The sequence below is a fragment of the Culex pipiens genome, chromosome 3, assembly GCF_016801865.2.
Source record: "Culex pipiens pallens isolate TS chromosome 3, TS_CPP_V2, whole genome shotgun sequence".
NCBI lineage: Eukaryota > Metazoa > Arthropoda > Insecta > Diptera > Culicidae > Culex > Culex pipiens.
This window is the reverse complement of record NC_068939.1, coordinates 109,371,972-109,390,668: the sequence shown is the minus strand read 5'-3', so window position 1 is coordinate 109,390,668 and position 18,697 is coordinate 109,371,972. Positions and strand designations below refer to the sequence as shown.

Below are 18,697 nucleotides of genomic sequence, written 5' to 3'. Positions count from 1 at the left end.
TTCGAGTGTTGGAGATAGGCGAGTTCTGTCAAGGTGAATCGATGGAGCGTCTAAAATCGATGCAGTGTGATTTTTTGACGATTTTTCCGAAGAAAATTCATGCTGAATCGACATATTTACGAAGGTGAAAATGACGTCCAGCCTTAAAGTAAAACCTATACCTTTCTTTAGTAAGAAAGGCAAAAAGTAAATCGCTCTAAAAATTGATCCGGATTGCCGATAGATGTCAAATTTGTTTCAGATGCTCACTCATGGTCTGTACTATGAATGTAGAAAGAAATTTCGGATAAAATCGGAAATGAAAAGTGTTGGCAAAGGTCACCAGGTGGGCTTTTACCTTTTTTTAGGGATTTTTTTTTCTTTTGGTAGGTTAATCAAACGGCTCTAACTCCAGAACCAGATTATGGATCTGGATGAAAATTTGGGAGGTTGTAGAGCTCGAAAAATGCAATTTTTGAGATAAATAAAAGATATGAAAATGAAAAATTTTGACCATATTTTCATTTGAAAACTGTGTATTTTGTTGAAAAGTCTGGCCGCATCCGAAAACAGATGGATATTTCGAAATTCGGTCTCAAAATGACCCTTGTTCAGCACACCAGCTTTCAAATGCACTTGGAACAATCAAAATCGAAAATAGGGGAGCCGAGGATTACGCGACACAAAATTTGGCAAAAAATTTACCACACACGGACATCACTCGAACTCCACGGAATTTATTTTCTCAAAATTCGAGTGTTGGAGATAGGCGAGTTCTGTCAAGGTGAATCGATGGAGCGTCTAAAATCGATGCAGTGTGATTTTTTGACGATTTTTCCGAAGAAAATTCATGCTGAATCGACATATTTACGAAGGTGAAAATGACGTCCAGCCTTAAAGTAAAACCTATACCTTTCTTTAGTAAGAAAGGCAAAAAGTAAATCGCTCTAAAAATTGATCCGGATTGCCGATAGATGTCAAATTTGTTTCAGATGCTCACTCATGGTCTGTACTGTGAATGTAGAAAGAAATTTCGGATAAAATCGGAAATGAAAAGTGTTGGCAAAGGTCACCAGGTGGGCTTTTACCTTTTTTTAGGGATTTTTTTTTCTTTTGGTAGGTTAATCAAACGGCTCTAACTCCAGAACCAGATTATGGATCTGGATGAAAATTTGGGAGGTTGTAGAGCTCGAAAAATGCAATTTTTGAGATAAATAAAAGATATGAAAATGAAAAATTTTGACCATATTTTCATTTGAAAACTGTGTATTTTGTTGAAAAGTCTGGCCGCATCCGAAAACAGATGGATATTTCGAAATTCGGTCTCAAAATGACCCTTGTTCAGCACACCAGCTTTCAAATGCACTTGGAACAATCAAAATCGAAAATAGGGGAGCCGAGGATTACGCGACACAAAATTTGGCAAAAAATTTACCACACACGGACATCACTCGAACTCCACGGAATTTATTTTCTCAAAATTCGAGTGTTGGAGATAGGCGAGTTCTGTCAAGGTGAATCGATGGAGCGTCTAAAATCGATGCAGTGTGATTTTTTGACGATTTTTCCGAAGAAAATTCATGCTGAATCGACATATTTACGAAGGTGAAAATGACGTCCAGCCTTAAAGTAAAACCTATACCTTTCTTTAGTAAGAAAGGCAAAAAGTAAATCGCTCTAAAAATTGATCCGGATTGCCGATAGATGTCAAATTTGTTTCAGATGCTCACTCATGGTCTGTACTGTGAATGTAGAAAGAAATTTCGGATAAAATCGGAAATGAAAAGTGTTGGCAAAGGTCACCAGGTGGGCTTTTACCTTTTTTTAGGGATTTTTTTTTCTTTTGGTAGGTTAATCAAACGGCTCTAACTCCAGAACCAGATTATGGATCTGGATGAAAATTTGGGAGGTTGTAGAGCTCGAAAAATGCAATTTTTGAGATAAATAAAAGATATGAAAATGAAAAATTTTGACCATATTTTCATTTGAAAACTGTGTATTTTGTTGAAAAGTCTGGCCGCATCCGAAAACAGATGGATATTTCGAAATTCGGTCTCAAAATGACCCTTGTTCAGCACACCAGCTTTCAAATGCACTTGGAACAATCAAAATCGAAAATAGGGGAGCCGAGGATTACGCGACACAAAATTTGGCAAAAAATTTACCACACACGGACATCACTCGAACTCCACGGAATTTATTTTCTCAAAATTCGAGTGTTGGAGATAGGCGAGTTCTGTCAAGGTGAATCGATGGAGCGTCTAAAATCGATGCAGTGTGATTTTTTGACGATTTTTCCGAAGAAAATTCATGCTGAATCGACATATTTACGAAGGTGAAAATGACGTCCAGCCTTAAAGTAAAACCTATACCTTTCTTTAGTAAGAAAGGCAAAAAGTAAATCGCTCTAAAAATTGATCCGGATTGCCGATAGATGTCAAATTTGTTTCAGATGCTCACTCATGGTCTGTACTGTGAATGTAGAAAGAAATTTCGGATAAAATCGGAAATGAAAAGTGTTGGCAAAGGTCACCAGGTGGGCTTTTACCTTTTTTTAGGGATTTTTTTTTCTTTTGGTAGGTTAATCAAACGGCTCTAACTCCAGAACCAGATTATGGATCTGGATGAAAATTTGGGAGGTTGTAGAGCTCGAAAAATGCAATTTTTGAGATAAATAAAAGATATGAAAATGAAAAATTTTGACCATATTTTCATTTGAAAACTGTGTATTTTGTTGAAAAGTCTGGCCGCATCCGAAAACAGATGGATATTTCGAAATTCGGTCTCAAAATGACCCTTGTTCAGCACACCAGCTTTCAAATGCACTTGGAACAATCAAAATCGAAAATAGGGGAGCCGAGGATTACGCGACACAAAATTTGGCAAAAAATTTACCACACACGGACATCACTCGAACTCCACGGAATTTATTTTCTCAAAATTCGAGTGTTGGAGATAGGCGAGTTCTGTCAAGGTGAATCGATGGAGCGTCTAAAATCGATGCAGTGTGATTTTTTGACGATTTTTCCGAAGAAAATTCATGCTGAATCGACATATTTACGAAGGTGAAAATGACGTCCAGCCTTAAAGTAAAACCTATACCTTTCTTTAGTAAGAAAGGCAAAAAGTAAATCGCTCTAAAAATTGATCCGGATTGCCGATAGATGTCAAATTTGTTTCAGATGCTCACTCATGGTCTGTACTATGAATGTAGAAAGAAATTTCGGATAAAATCGGAAATGAAAAGTGTTGGCAAAGGTCACCAGGTGGGCTTTTACCTTTTTTTAGGGATTTTTTTTTCTTTTGGTAGGTTAATCAAACGGCTCTAACTCCAGAACCAGATTATGGATCTGGATGAAAATTTGGGAGGTTGTAGAGCTCGAAAAATGCAATTTTTGAGATAAATAAAAGATATGAAAATGAAAAATTTTGACCATATTTTCATTTGAAAACTGTGTATTTTGTTGAAAAGTCTGGCCGCATCCGAAAACAGATGGATATTTCGAAATTCGGTCTCAAAATGACCCTTGTTCAGCACACCAGCTTTCAAATGCACTTGGAACAATCAAAATCGAAAATAGGGGAGCCGAGGATTACGCGACACAAAATTTGGCAAAAAATTTACCACACACGGACATCACTCGAACTCCACGGAATTTATTTTCTCAAAATTCGAGTGTTGGAGATAGGCGAGTTCTGTCAAGGTGAATCGATGGAGCGTCTAAAATCGATGCAGTGTGATTTTTTGACGATTTTTCCGAAGAAAATTCATGCTGAATCGACATATTTACGAAGGTGAAAATGACGTCCAGCCTTAAAGTAAAACCTATACCTTTCTTTAGTAAGAAAGGCAAAAAGTAAATCGCTCTAAAAATTGATCCGGATTGCCGATAGATGTCAAATTTGTTTCAGATGCTCACTCATGGTCGGTACTATGAATGTAGAAAGAAATTTCGGATAAAATCGGAAATGAAAAGTGTTGGCAAAGGTCACCAGGTGGGCTTTTACCTTGTTTTAGGGATTTTTTTTTCTTTTGGTAGGTTAATCAAACGGCTCTAACTCCAGAACCAGATTATGGATCTGGATGAAAATTTGGGAGGTTGTAGAGCTCGAAAAATGCAATTTTTGAGATAAATAAAAGATATGAAAATGAAAAATTTTGACCATATTTTCATTTGAAAACTGTGTATTTTGTTGAAAAGTCTGGCCGCATCCGAAAACAGATGGATATTTCGAAATTCGGTCTCAAAATGACCCTTGTTCAGCACACCAGCTTTCAAATGCACTTGGAACAATCAAAATCGAAAATAGGGGAGCCGAGGATTACGCGACACAAAATTTGGCAAAAAATTTACCACACACGGACATCACTCGAACTCCACGGAATTTATTTTCTCAAAATTCGAGTGTTGGAGATAGGCGAGTTCTGTCAAGGTGAATCGATGGAGCGTCTAAAATCGATGCAGTGTGATTTTTTGACGATTTTTCCGAAGAAAATTCATGCTGAATCGACATATTTACGAAGGTGAAAATGACGTCCAGCCTTAAAGTAAAACCTATACCTTTCTTTAGTAAGAAAGGCAAAAAGTAAATCGCTCTAAAAATTGATCCGGATTGCCGATAGATGTCAAATTTGTTTCAGATGCTCACTCATGGTCTGTACTATGAATGTAGAAAGAAATTTCGGATAAAATCGGAAATGAAAAGTGTTGGCAAAGGTCACCAGGTGGGCTTTTACCTTTTTTTAGGGATTTTTTTTTCTTTTGGTAGGTTAATCAAACGGCTCTAACTCCAGAACCAGATTATGGATCTGGATGAAAATTTGGGAGGTTGTAGAGCTCGAAAAATGCAATTTTTGAGATAAATAAAAGATATGAAAATGAAAAATTTTGACCATATTTTCATTTGAAAACTGTGTATTTTGTTGAAAAGTCTGGCCGCATCCGAAAACAGATGGATATTTCGAAATTCGGTCTCAAAATGACCCTTGTTCAGCACACCAGCTTTCAAATGCACTTGGAACAATCAAAATCGAAAATAGGGGAGCCGAGGATTACGCGACACAAAATTTGGCAAAAAATTTACCACACACGGACATCACTCGAACTCCACGGAATTTATTTTCTCAAAATTCGAGTGTTGGAGATAGGCGAGTTCTGTCAAGGTGAATCGATGGAGCGTCTAAAATCGATGCAGTGTGATTTTTTGACGATTTTTCCGAAGAAAATTCATGCTGAATCGACATATTTACGAAGGTGAAAATGACGTCCAGCCTTAAAGTAAAACCTATACCTTTCTTTAGTAAGAAAGGCAAAAAGTAAATCGCTCTAAAAATTGATCCGGATTGCCGATAGATGTCAAATTTGTTTCAGATGCTCACTCATGGTCTGTACTATGAATGTAGAAAGAAATTTCGGATAAAATCGGAAATGAAAAGTGTTGGCAAAGGTCACCAGGTGGGCTTTTACCTTTTTTTAGGGATTTTTTTTCTTTTGGTAGGTTAATCAAACGGCTCTAACTCCAGAACCAGATTATGGATCTGGATGAAAATTTGGGAGGTTGTAGAGCTCGAAAAATGCAATTTTTGAGATAAATAAAAGATATGAAAATGAAAAATTTTGACCATATTTTCATTTGAAAACTGTGTATTTTGTTGAAAAGTCTGGCCGCATCCGAAAACAGATGGATATTTCGAAATTCGGTCTCAAAATGACCCTTGTTCAGCACACCAGCTTTCAAATGCACTTGGAACAATCAAAATCGAAAATAGGGGAGCCGAGGATTACGCGACACAAAATTTGGCAAAAAATTTACCACACACGGACATCACTCGAACTCCACGGAATTTATTTTCTCAAAATTCGAGTGTTGGAGATAGGCGAGTTCTGTCAAGGTGAATCGATGGAGCGTCTAAAATCGATGCAGTGTGATTTTTTGACGATTTTTCCGAAGAAAATTCATGCTGAATCGACATATTTACGAAGGTGAAAATGACGTCCAGCCTTAAAGTAAAACCTATACCTTTCTTTAGTAAGAAAGGCAAAAAGTAAATCGCTCTAAAAATTGATCCGGATTGCCGATAGATGTCAAATTTGTTTCAGATGCTCACTCATGGTCGGTACTATGAATGTAGAAAGAAATTTCGGATAAAATCGGAAATGAAAAGTGTTGGCAAAGGTCACCAGGTGGGCTTTTACCTTGTTTTAGGGATTTTTTTTTCTTTTGGTAGGTTAATCAAACGGCTCTAACTCCAGAACCAGATTATGGATCTGGATGAAAATTTGGGAGGTTGTAGAGCTCGAAAAATGCAATTTTTGAGATAAATAAAAGATATGAAAATGAAAAATTTTGACCATATTTTCATTTGAAAACTGTGTATTTTGTTGAAAAGTCTGGCCGCATCCGAAAACAGATGGATATTTCGAAATTCGGTCTCAAAATGACCCTTGTTCAGCACACCAGCTTTCAAATGCACTTGGAACAATCAAAATCGAAAATAGGGGAGCCGAGGATTACGCGACACAAAATTTGGCAAAAAATTTACCACACACGGACATCACTCGAACTCCACGGAATTTATTTTCTCAAAATTCGAGTGTTGGAGATAGGCGAGTTCTGTCAAGGTGAATCGATGGAGCGTCTAAAATCGATGCAGTGTGATTTTTTGACGATTTTTCCGAAGAAAATTCATGCTGAATCGACATATTTACGAAGGTGAAAATGACGTCCAGCCTTAAAGTAAAACCTATACCTTTCTTTAGTAAGAAAGGCAAAAATGGGTAAAATACATAATACTTCAAATCAGCTGACCGGAAACGTCACAGTCCACCGTCGGACAAGAAAAAGTGTGCCACCACAGAAAAGATTTGCTCAACATACACTGTAAAAAATATCGTAATACTACATCAGATGACGTGAACAGACTAAGTGTCAAAACATATGTAAATTTACATGTATTTAAGTGTAATTCTGCGTTTTCCTTATTATTTGAGGTTTACAAAATTAAACCTTACATCTACCAAAATTACACATTTTTTATCTGTGAACCATCGTTGGTTTGAGCAGCAGGATAGGATGTGCTCGAGCCGAAACTGATTGATTACAGTCGTCAACGCGGAACAAAATGTGGTCTTTGCGCGTTGTAGCTTGACGTCACATTGTGTGAAGTGGTGTTTGTTTTTGGCGAAAAAAATACACTCATTTTTGCACTTCTTTTGAGTTGAGTCCTTGGTTGAGTCAAAGCTGATGGTTGACAGCAATTGAAAGAAAGATATTTTTGTTAAAATTTATTTATGTTTTTTCATCAAATTTGAACTCTTTTGAAACAGTGAGGCAAATGTCTTTTTCAGATACGGTATTACCTCAAAATATTATTTTACGCAACCTCTCAGCCAGAAAGTGAAAAGAGGTAAAACACGACAAAGAATATTTCAAACTTTCAAAGAAACATTAATCGTTTTTTTCGTGAACTTCATTGTTAGTTTCACTTTATTTAATTCATTTAGTTTTGTTTACAAACATGGTTCATCAACGAAAAGTGACAGTCTCCTGCAAATAAACTAGTGAAATCTAAATTCTGTCCAATAATCTCGAAATTAATTTTTGAGTTTTATTTTCCAATATTACAAGTAAGGAAACCCAAGCTCACTTTCGGATTTCTTTCTTAGTGAGTGTCAAAAGAAAGTCATGTGATCAAGGTGCATGCGAATATTACCATTTTAAATTCAAAATCTTGCATTTGAAATGGGTTTTCAGGGCCAAATTATGCCCTTTTCAGAGTGTTGTCTTGAATTTTAAATTATGAATATTTTCATAGAAGGCGCAGATTTTTTCAAAACTTTCTCTTTTAACATAAAAAATCAGATAAGGGACCATCCACAAACCACGTTAACACTGGAGGGAGGATGCGACTGTCCACGTGGTTTATGAATGTCTCATTAATATTTACTGAGATACCTGTCAGAGTTGAGTGAACAAAAAATTTTAACTTCGAATAATCGAAACTTTGGATAATCGAATCAAGAAAAACATTTTTTTTTTGCATTGTCTAATTTTTGATTGTCGAGCTTAGGTATGACCCCTTAACTACGCAAAAATGATTTAGAATTTTTAAATCCAAGATGGCGGCCAAAATGGCGGTGATGCAATTTTCAAAAAATGCATTTTATTTTTTAATAGGCAATCAACAACTCAAATTTGACTAAAATGGTGTCGTAGAACTCAAATTTTATGTTAAAAACAAGAAAATGAAAAAATACGAAAAACAAACTTTTTTTGATCGTGATTCGATTATCCGAAGTCTTCGGATAATCGAACTTAGGATAATCGAAACTTCGGATAATCGAGGCTTCGGATAATCGAGTCTGGACTGTACCTCAATTTTGACTGAAAAAGTTGCTAAACACTCAAAAAATGGTGAACATCAAATTCGCCTTCTGCGACCCCATTTTTGTCAAATTTGTCAAATGCATTTTCTCAATATTTCATTAGCACCATTTTGGCCGCCATCATGGATTTTAAAATTGATTTTTCTAAGAGTTGTTCAGGTGTAAAATAAGACATAGATAAAAAAAAGTTTGTTCGTAATTCGATTATCCGAAGTGATATTTTCAAGGCCTTCGTATAATCGAGTCTGGACTGTGTTTAGACAAGCCTGAAATTCCCGGGCCCCGAAAAGTTTTTTTTTCTTAAGTTTGTATGGAGAATTAGGGAGGTTCGTTGCACTCATTCAATTCAGACATTGCATGCAATATGTGCCAAGAGTAATATTTTGAATTGTTCTCACGTTATAATAACCATCAAGAAGGCCTGAATAAACGAGAGCTTAGAATAGATAGAATAATTCTAAGCAAGTTTTTCCTTAAGCTTTTTCTCAAAATATCAGAAGGCAAATGATTAAAAGTATCAAACACAATAAAAGCAAAGTTGAAAATGATTACTATTTCTAATCTTTTCCTTTCTTCTCCTTCTTCCAGACATGAATAAAGCAGCCACGGACACGCGTTGTCTAATTTCACCCCGGATACGTCACATGGAGCAACCACTTTGACCGGTTGGAGTCCTCCAGAAGCAGCAGCAACAGCAGAAGTAGGAGAGCAGAAGCATTAGCCGAGAAAGTTCAACAGCAGCAGCATTTGTAAAGACAACCAACAAACAACTCAACAACTACAATCTACACACACACAGTCACACATTCGGAATCAGCAACAACAACAGAGAGATACCCATTAGAATTCCCCCCCACCCTCCTCACACCTCACGCGTCGTGTGGAGTTTTAACTGAACTAGTTTTGCTCCTGGGGCCATCTCGTTTGGCACTCCCAGGGTCCGGGCGATCCTCCAAAAGCCACCTGCCGTTTTGCGTTTGTGCAGAACTGCCTGAACAGCACCACTCACTTTCACAAGAAGGGCGGCAGTCGACGCGGCTTCTTCCACCAACCTAAACCCCCCCACAAACGATGGCTGTTTTTACAAAACTCTGCTTACCCGATATTGTCAAATTAAAACGCTAGTTAGTAAAGCCTTTGTCCGTCCCCGATTTCGAGGAGGTCACGCTAAGAATTTACTAACTTTAACGTTTTTTAGGTACAATATCAGTTACTTTACACGGTTTTTACTTAACGTTAAGTCTTTTGTCAAGCCACTTTTTTATTTAATTATCATAGAAAGTACACTCGTAAGATTTAATAATATAAATAATTAATAATTTTCTTACTAGAATTTTAACGAGTACTGTTTTTTTGGATACCATAGTGCTACCCTTAAAGTACTTGAGTTTGCAGATATCGATTTTACACACTTTTTTCATAAAAAAGCTAGAGCAAGTGCGCACTAATTTGTACCGTGTCTAGAGTGTTTCGCCTCGATAATTGTTGGAGAAGTATCTCGAAAGTTAAAAAAAAGAAGTTAAAACTCCACTGATTCCCATTTCGAATATCCTCTTTCACTCGTGAGCGCGCAAAGAACGCAAACAAATCTCTCTCAGCGCTCGATTCGAAAGAAAAGCAAAAATGGAGCCATTCTCAGCGGATATTTTGTGGCTCGTCATACTGGGCTTTGTGATCGCGTTTATTTTGGCGTTCGGAATTGGAGCGAACGATGTGGCCAACTCGTTCGGCACCAGCGTCGGGTCGGGCGTGCTGACCATCCGGCAGGCCTGCTGGTTGGCGACGATCTGCGAGGTGTCCGGAGCGGTGCTGATAGGTGAGTTGCACTTTTGTTGGTTGATGATGGTTTACTTGGGCTAGTACAAATCTGGAGTTTTTTTTTGAAAAGGTCCTATAAACAAATTTTAAAATTTTTGCTTTTTGGGTGTTTTTTGAACCGCCTTGAGTCAGGGGTATTCAAAAACACCCAAAAAGCAAAAAATAAAAATTTTGTTCATAGGACCTTTTCAAAAAAAACTCCAGAAATATTTTCAAACGTTTGTGTATCTATTCGAATCACCAAATCCGCTCTGAAGCTCCAATAATTTAAAAAAAAATCTGAAATTTTGATATTCAAAATGAAAATAAACAAAATTCAATAATTCTAAATTCATAAAATTTAAAAGTTCTAGAGTTTTATTTTTATTTTTTTTAATTGGTCCTATAAACCTATAAAAGACAATAGTTAAGAGAACCTTTTGAAAAAAAAACTCTAGAGTTCATACATTAAAGAACTAAACTTGAGAAATTTAAAAAATACAGGTAGAAATAACAAAAGTATTAAATTCCGAAATTCGGAAATACAAAATTTACAAATGTTCTAATATATATTTTTTTAAATTCACAAATAAAAATGTGTCATTCTCCGACAAACAGCAGTTGCCCTTACCCCTCTTCGATTTCCGTGGAGCTTTGCTATTAAGGGTTTATTTGGCCCCTGATCACGAATCCGAGGTCCATTTTCCGATATCTTTTGACGATGGAGCGGTACGACCCCTTTAACTCTTGTGTAAAGTTGGACGCCCGTTATAATGGCGTACCGAAAAAAAAAACGTATTGTTCATCAAAAAAAGTTTAAAAAATGTTTTTGAAACTGCTTCCCGTTACTCAACTGTCAAATAATTGTGGGACATGTCATTTTATGGGAAATTTGATGTACTTTTCAAATCTGAAATAACCTAGAACGGTCATTTTTTTTTTTCATTTAGAACAAAACAAAATAATTTTAAAATTACACACATTTTTTGTAACTTTCCAGGGTTATTTTTAGAGTGTAACAATGTTCTACAAACAAAAAAAATCATTTCAAAATTAGAGTGTAACAATGCTCTACAAAATTGTAGAGCAGACTTAAACAAAAAAAAAATGATGTATAAACATAAGGGGTTTGTTTGTATTCTTTACGAGTTATGAGAATATTACAATTAAGTTTTTTGAAAAAGTTATTTTGACATTTTTGACAAGTTTTTCGAATTTTCAACCCCTAAAACCACGAGCCACAACAATCGTCAAAATGGTCATTCTTTTGCAAAATTAGCTGAACTTTTCGAAAAAAAAAATACTTGCACACGATTGAGTTTTGGGGTTTAAAACTTCTAAGAATTGGTCAAAAATGTCACTTTTTCAAAAAACTTGTTTGTAAAATTTTGATAACTCGTAAAGAATACATGCAAATCCCTTATGTTTATATTTCAAAATTTCTGTTTTTATCTGCTCTATAATTTTGTAGAACATTGTTACACTCTAATTTTAATTTTTTTTTGTTTGTAGAACATTGTTACACTCTAAAAAATAACCGTAGAAAGTTACAAAAATACGTATGTAATTTTAATTTTTTTGGTTCTAAATGAAATGAAATGAAAAATAACCGTTCTGGGTTATTTCAGATTCGAAAAGTACATCAAATTTTCCATAAAATGACATGTCTCACGATTTTTGACAGTTGAGTAACGGGACGCCATTATTTCGGGCGTCCGATTTCACACAAAAGTCCCTTTGACACCAAATTTCTATCTCTTCACGGTGACTAGCTACAAATCACTGGAAAACGTGTCTTAGTAAAAATCCAGAAAAAATAAAGGGGTCGTACCGCTCCACCGTCACGAGATATCGAAAAATGGACCTCGGATTCGTGATCAGGGACTAAAATTACTCTTTAGAGCAAAGTTTCACGAAATTCGAAAAGGGGTCGGGGCAACTGCTGTGTGAGTTGGCGGAGAATGACCCATTTTTTAAATTCAAGAATTAAAAGAAATGAAAAAAATAACAAAACATCTACAATTCTATAATATTATAATATAAAAAACCCAAATTATAAAATTCTATTTTTTATTTTATATTTTATTAAATTTGAAAAAAATCAAGAATCCTGAGATTTAAAAAAAAACTTAAAATAAGTTCTTGCTCGACTATCCGAAGTGCTCGTCAAAATTTAACTCCGGGTAAACAAATCATAAAATTTTTATCTGTCACAAAATTTGGGTTTCTATCCTAAAATATGACTCCAAACATGGTGGCGTTTATGAATTTCAGAAATTCAGAAATAATAAAATATCTTTTTTATTTGTCCCTATTTTGGGCCTACTAAGCAGAGCGTACTTTTAATTTGATGTTTGCTCAAAGGCTGCTATAGGCAACCTAGCTTATACTATATGAATAAGTTGGTTTGTTAATGCTAATGCTCGTACTTAATCACAAATTTGATAAAAAAATGATTTATCGCTGTTTAAGCCCGAAAAACAAAAACATTTTTTGTCCTTATTTTAGGTCTGTTGCTTCTAGGATCCGACCTTCAATGTGCATATTTTCGGCCTACCTTCTGATTGGTTGAAATCTCGAAGCACGTGGCGAGAATTTTTGACGTACGGCTCAGCCCCAGCTCGTACAGTACAGCCGAACAAATTCGGTCAACAAAAATGCTAAATAATTGTGATGTTTTAAGCCACAAATCAACATTAGAATGATTGATTTCACCTGCATTACGTGCATAATAAGCATGAAGATCATTTATATCATTCATTTAAGAGTTTAAACATAATTAAACATTTATTGCGTAGCCAAACAGCAAGCCCATGATATGCAAGAAAGACTGTAAAATTCGAGAAGCGCACACACACTGGCACAGTTTTTAGAATTGTCAAGTGTACCGAAAATATATCCATTTTCTTCCGAAATGGACGAAGCAACTTTAATCAGTTATTTTATTGATTTGGTGGCAGTTTAGTGATTGTTTTTGCAATGGGATTTTGCAACCCACCAATAAAAACACATTGCCGGTGGTTGGAGATTCGGGGGACGGCTCTCATTCATGTGCTGAGCGATGAAAACCGTGACGCTGAGTGTCAACAAGCGGTAAGCAAAAGTGGTGAAAATTTTGGATCTAATGGGCAAGTAGCAATTTGCCAAGAAAAAAGTGAAGAGTGATATATTTATTGCATTATTTCTAATTTACGAGGAAAACGTGAATTATTCTTGCCCATAAAAATGAAGATAATGACAGCACGAATCATTCTCAAGTGGCAGATTCCTGCTAGATTTGTTGAAAGGCACAATTTCGTTGAATTAAGTTTGGTAGACCTAAAATAGGTACTAGGCCCAAAATAGGGACAAATACCCTAGAATTTTAGAATTTTGGAATTCTGGGGCAAATAAATATGAGAATTAAAGATTTTTGGAATTCAAGGATTTGAAAATTTCTTTTACTTTTCTTGACCGCGAACTCGATCTTTGGAAAGTGTATGTCAGTAAACGCTTCAGTTTTGTCTTAGTATGTTGGATTTGGGCTCCCTGAATACGCTCCAATCGACCAAATTGAATTTGAATGAATTGTCTGCCGTTCTAAGCATAATTGTCCCATGTCATTTTTGGTCGATTCTGACTTTTTGACATTGTTAAGTTTAATTTGATGCATACTTTAAGAAAAATCCATAAAATCCAGTGCTTTGTTAGGAAACTCATCAAAACAACACCAAGTCTGTTTGTCCCATCGTTGATCTTCTACGCATAATTGTCCCACCAAGTATTTTCTTTAACGAAATCATTAGTTTTACGAAGTATTGTGTCTTGTTTAGCTGTTGTATAGCAAGAGGATTACTAATAAGAGTGATTAACTGCTAACTGGGACGATAAAGGACTTATAGCGTGAAAATGAACCCACGGGACAATTATGCGTAGAAACACAAAAAACGGTCGAAAAATTTCAATCGCGTTTTTCTCCGTTGCACTTTTTTGAATATGGGACAATTATGCGTAGAACGGCAGTTGTCTGCCAATAAATAAAATTGTAAATTGATATGGAATCTATCAAAAAAAAATTTTAATGAGCAGTATCGGTATCGAGAAGCAAGCCAGAAAAGCTGAAGAAAAGCCTCAAAAAATCTCTCTATTTTTTTGTACACTCAAACTCCGATGGATTGACACCAACTGTTGTCAAACGAACGGGGTCACTTTTTAGTTTGACACCCCTTTTACACGGAGTTCACGCACACTATCAAACGTTTGTTTTGATAGTGTACGTGAGCATCGTGTAAAAATTGACAGTTCGTCACTTTTTAGTTTGACTGTGACCAACCAACGGGGTACAAACTAAAAAAGTGTCAAACGAAATCTTCAAACTGTGTGTCCCAATTAGCCCCACTTCCCGTTGACATTTGGTCCAGATGCTAGTTATATATGTCCAAACAACCCTTAAAAAATAGTTTACAATTTATATTATGCCAGTCTAACACATCCTCTCTTTCTTCTTCCAGGGTACAAAGTGTCGGACACGATGCGGAAAGGCATCCTGGACGTCGAGATGTACAAGGGAACCGAGCAGGAACTAATGCTGGGCTGCCTGTCGGCGCTGGCCAGTTCCGCGCTGTGGCTGCTGGTGGCGACGTTCTTCAAGCTGCCCATCTCCGGCACGCACAGCATCGTCGGTTCCACGATCGGATTCAGCCTGGTGGCCCGCGGCATGCAGGGACTGAAGTGGAGCACGCTCGGAACGATCGTTGGTTCGTGGTTCATCTCGCCGGTGCTTAGTGGAATGATGAGCGTTACGCTGTTTTGGCTGATTCGGAAGTTTATTTTGTGCGCCAAGAACCCGCTGAAGGCCGGGTTGCGGTCGTTGCCCCTGTTCTATGGCGTTACGCTGGCAGTTAACATATTCAGCATCGTTCACGATGGACCGAAATGTGAGGAGTTGGTTGGGTTTATTTTGTGAGAAGAGATTATTGATTGTGTGTCTTGTTTCGTTTGCAGTGCTCCACATGGATAACATCCCGACCTGGGTTGCGCTGGTCACCAGTGTTTCGCTGGGATTGATCATTGCCGTGCTCGTTCAGCTGTTTATCGTGCCGTGGCAGAAGAAGAAGATTCTGAATCAGGACAAGACGACCAAGACGGAGTTTATGGTCGGAGACTCGGACTGCGATTCGTCCTCGAACGGAAGCCCACGACGCCCGAAGCGTCCGCTGTCGCTGGTCGGTGACGGAAAGACGCTGCCGGCAATCACCGAGACGACCGAGCTGGTTTCGCTGTCGTCGCAGCACCAAAACAACGGACTGATCAAGAAGTTCTCGATCGACCTGTCGCCGAACGCCATCAAGGGCAACAACAATCCGAACCCGTACAAAATCGACCCGCGCATCGTGCAAAAGGCGGAGAACCTGCTGGCCGCCAACAAGACCAGCCTGGACAACACCGATCTTACGATCACCAGCCTGAACTACATCGACGAGTACCAGAACGGACATGGTCGGATCGCGCTCAACTCGTACTTTGATCGCCGGAACAGCAACAACGTTTCGCCCAAATCGCCGGACTCGGTTACGCTCAGCAACGGAGTAAAGTAAGGATGAATACCCTCTGGTCAAACTGTTCAAACTCTAATCCTCTCTCTCTTGTTCCCCCTTCCGCAGAGACGCGTCGACCATCGTCCAGAACGGTCGATCGCCCACCAGTCCCAAGAGCGACAGCACGCTGCCAATCGCCGACTACACGCTCGCACCGCCCAACATCCTGAACAACAGCAGCGGCACCGCCACCGGAAACGACCTGAAAAAGGACATTGGCAAGATCGAGAACGCCGCCGGGTTGGACCATTCGCTCATCAGTACGACGCTGTCGCCCAACTCGAGCAAGGTGCCGCTGATCGGGGGAAAGGACGGAAGTGAAGACGGGCGAGCGCAGCAGGTGGTCGAGGAAACCGAGGACGTTTCGGCGCTGTTTTCGTTCCTGCAGGTGCTGACGGCCACGTTCGGAAGCTTCGCGCACGGTGGCAACGATGTGAGGTAAGAGCGATTTCGATGAATCATTTTTACTGGGAGGAAATCAGTTTTGATCTAGATTCAATCTAGAATATGAATTTGGTACCAATTCAAACCCAGATCGGTAAGGGCGTCTCCACAATTGGAGGCAAACACGAAGGCATAAACCTGAATTGAAAAGATTCTATAAAAACACGACAATAGGGTGCTTAAATTATATATAATTTTTTTTTTATTTATTTATTTATTTATTTTAATGTACAACGGTATTTATAACAGTTTCTTATCCCTTTTTTTCATTTTAATACAAAAAAAAATTTACAAGGCAACATTAGTTTGATGGATAACTATGGTCTACTTGGAACGAGCTGTCAAGTAGGACCTTTTCTGTCGAGAAGAGCCGCGAAGTAAATTTTTAAAAAATGATTTAAAATCCATTTTAAATCTATTGCGATTGTACAAAGCGTCATTGTACTCAGAAAAACAAGCTTTATCGTTGTGTACAAGAATATCACAAATTAAAGCTTCATTTTAGGACACAATTCTATAAATTCTGACAATCCTGCAAATTAAAAAAAAACTTATTTAAAAGATTAAAAAAATTGTTTCAAAATTTTAAAAAAAAATGTTTCAAAAAAAAATTGTTTTTGTAAAATTCTACAAATTAAAAAACGGCTACAATTCCGTCATTTTTTCAAAGATTCAAGAAAATCTGAAGATTCAAAAAATGTGGAAATTCTTTACTAATTTAACAAAATTCAAATGCTGAAATTTATAAAAAAAAATCAGAAAAAATATAAAAATTTTAAAAATTGAAAATGTATACATTCAATTGAAATAAATTTATCATTTCGACATATCATGAACATTTTGATGAAAAATGAAAAAAAAATATTGTTTTCATACATTCCGATAGAAAAAATCTACATTAAAAAATATTACTTAATTAAAAAAATCTATAAATTTATTAGTTTCAATGCAATTTTTTTTAAATTCTAGAAAAAATATTTTTTTTTAAGAATTTGATATTTACAAAGAATTAAAATAAAAATTAAAATTTTATAACACTCTAAAATTTTAAAAAATGTAAATAATTAAATGTAGCAAAGTGTTACAAAAAAAATACCAAAAAAAAAGGTTGAGTGTTAAAGCTACAAGGATAACCATCATGACTAAGAAGTTTAGATACTTGATCGGCATTTTTGAATTTGAAAAAAATATCGTCTAAACATTTTTAAAACTTTAATTTTGTTGACAGTTATTTTTTGACAGTATTTTTTTTGAGAATTTAAAATTGTTTAACTCTTAATATTCTAAGCCATCTCAACCTAATTTTTTTAAATCTGATATTCAAAAATTTCAAATTCACAAATTTTAAAGTATTTTGAAAAACTTTTTTTGTAGTCCCTTGATTTTTCGGGCCGATTTTGAAGGGGGGGAGGATGTTGGTGTTGCAAAAACTTTATAAATATTTGAAAAAGCCTTAAAAAATGTAAATTTTGGAAATTTTAAAAAAGTAATGAAAATCCTTATTTTTTTTAAATATTCTTGAAATACTAGAAAATTTAAATAACTGGTAGGTACATAAATTAAAAAAAACCAAAACATGTAAAATAAAAGCTGAAAAGAGATAAAAAATCAAAAATAAAACAAAAGTTGAAAAAATAGTCGAAAAAAGAAATTGAAAAATTGTTTATAAACTGCTATTTCTAGCTTTTTAAATGCTAAAAATTCTTCAAATTAGTTTTTCAAGAAATCTTAATATTTTTCTTAATTTCAGAAACTCTAGAAATTTCGGAACACTCTGATACTATTTTTTAACTTTGAATTAAAAAAACATTTATTTAAAAGATTTAAGAGATTGTAAATTTTATTCAAAATTAGAAAAAAATTTTAAAGCACTGAAAAGTTTAAAAATTTGAAAGGATTAAACAACATTTATAAACAAATTTTAATTAAACATAATTTTAAAATAAAAAAATATAAAAATTGAAATTACAAGCCCAGCCTAGGAAAAAATTGCAACGGCTTAAAAAAAACAAATAACTTAATAATTTTATTTAAAAAATTAAAAAAAGTTAAATTTACATTTTTTACGTTTTTGAGTTTTCCGATTTACTCTTGGATTCAAAACAACCGAAAATCTAAAAAAATATTGATTTTCAAAATATAAAATATAACAACAAAATAAAACTTGATAATTGATCTTCTATTTGCCCCCTGCAGTAGAGATGCCCTAAGTCTAAACAAAAATCACTAACATTGGTCTCCACGATCTCTTTCTCTCTTATCTTCCAGTAACGCGATCGGCCCGCTGATAGCGCTGTTCATGATCTACCGCGAGGGCTCGGTGCTGCAAAAGTCGGAAACGCCGCTGGCGATCCTGCTGTACGGCGGCGTCGGCATCTCCGTCGGGCTGTGGCTGTGGGGACGCCGCGTCATCGAGACGATCGGCAACGATCTCACCAAGATTACCCCGTCGACGTGAGTTTGGACCGCTTTTAAAGTTCTGGGGGCTTTCGAATAATCTAATGATTTGTTTTT

At 36.2% G+C, this 18,697-nt stretch overlaps 1 protein-coding gene across 2 annotated transcripts in view; it reads left to right on the top strand.

Annotated features, from left to right (window-relative positions):
- LOC120423429 (sodium-dependent phosphate transporter 2) overlaps positions 1-18,697 on the top strand; it is a 121,791-nt gene that overhangs the window by 98,276 nt on the left and 4,818 nt on the right. For both annotated transcript variants that reach the window (XM_039587234.2, XM_039587233.2), the window contains exons 2-6: positions 8,955-10,182; positions 14,654-15,079; positions 15,147-15,735; positions 15,806-16,177; positions 18,452-18,637. In XM_039587234.2, coding sequence (XP_039443168.1) covers positions 9,990-10,182; positions 14,654-15,079; positions 15,147-15,735; positions 15,806-16,177; positions 18,452-18,637 — 1,766 coding nt within the window. In that variant the 5' untranslated portion in view covers positions 8,955-9,989. The remainder of the gene's footprint in view (positions 1-8,954; positions 10,183-14,653; positions 15,080-15,146; positions 15,736-15,805; positions 16,178-18,451; positions 18,638-18,697) is intronic.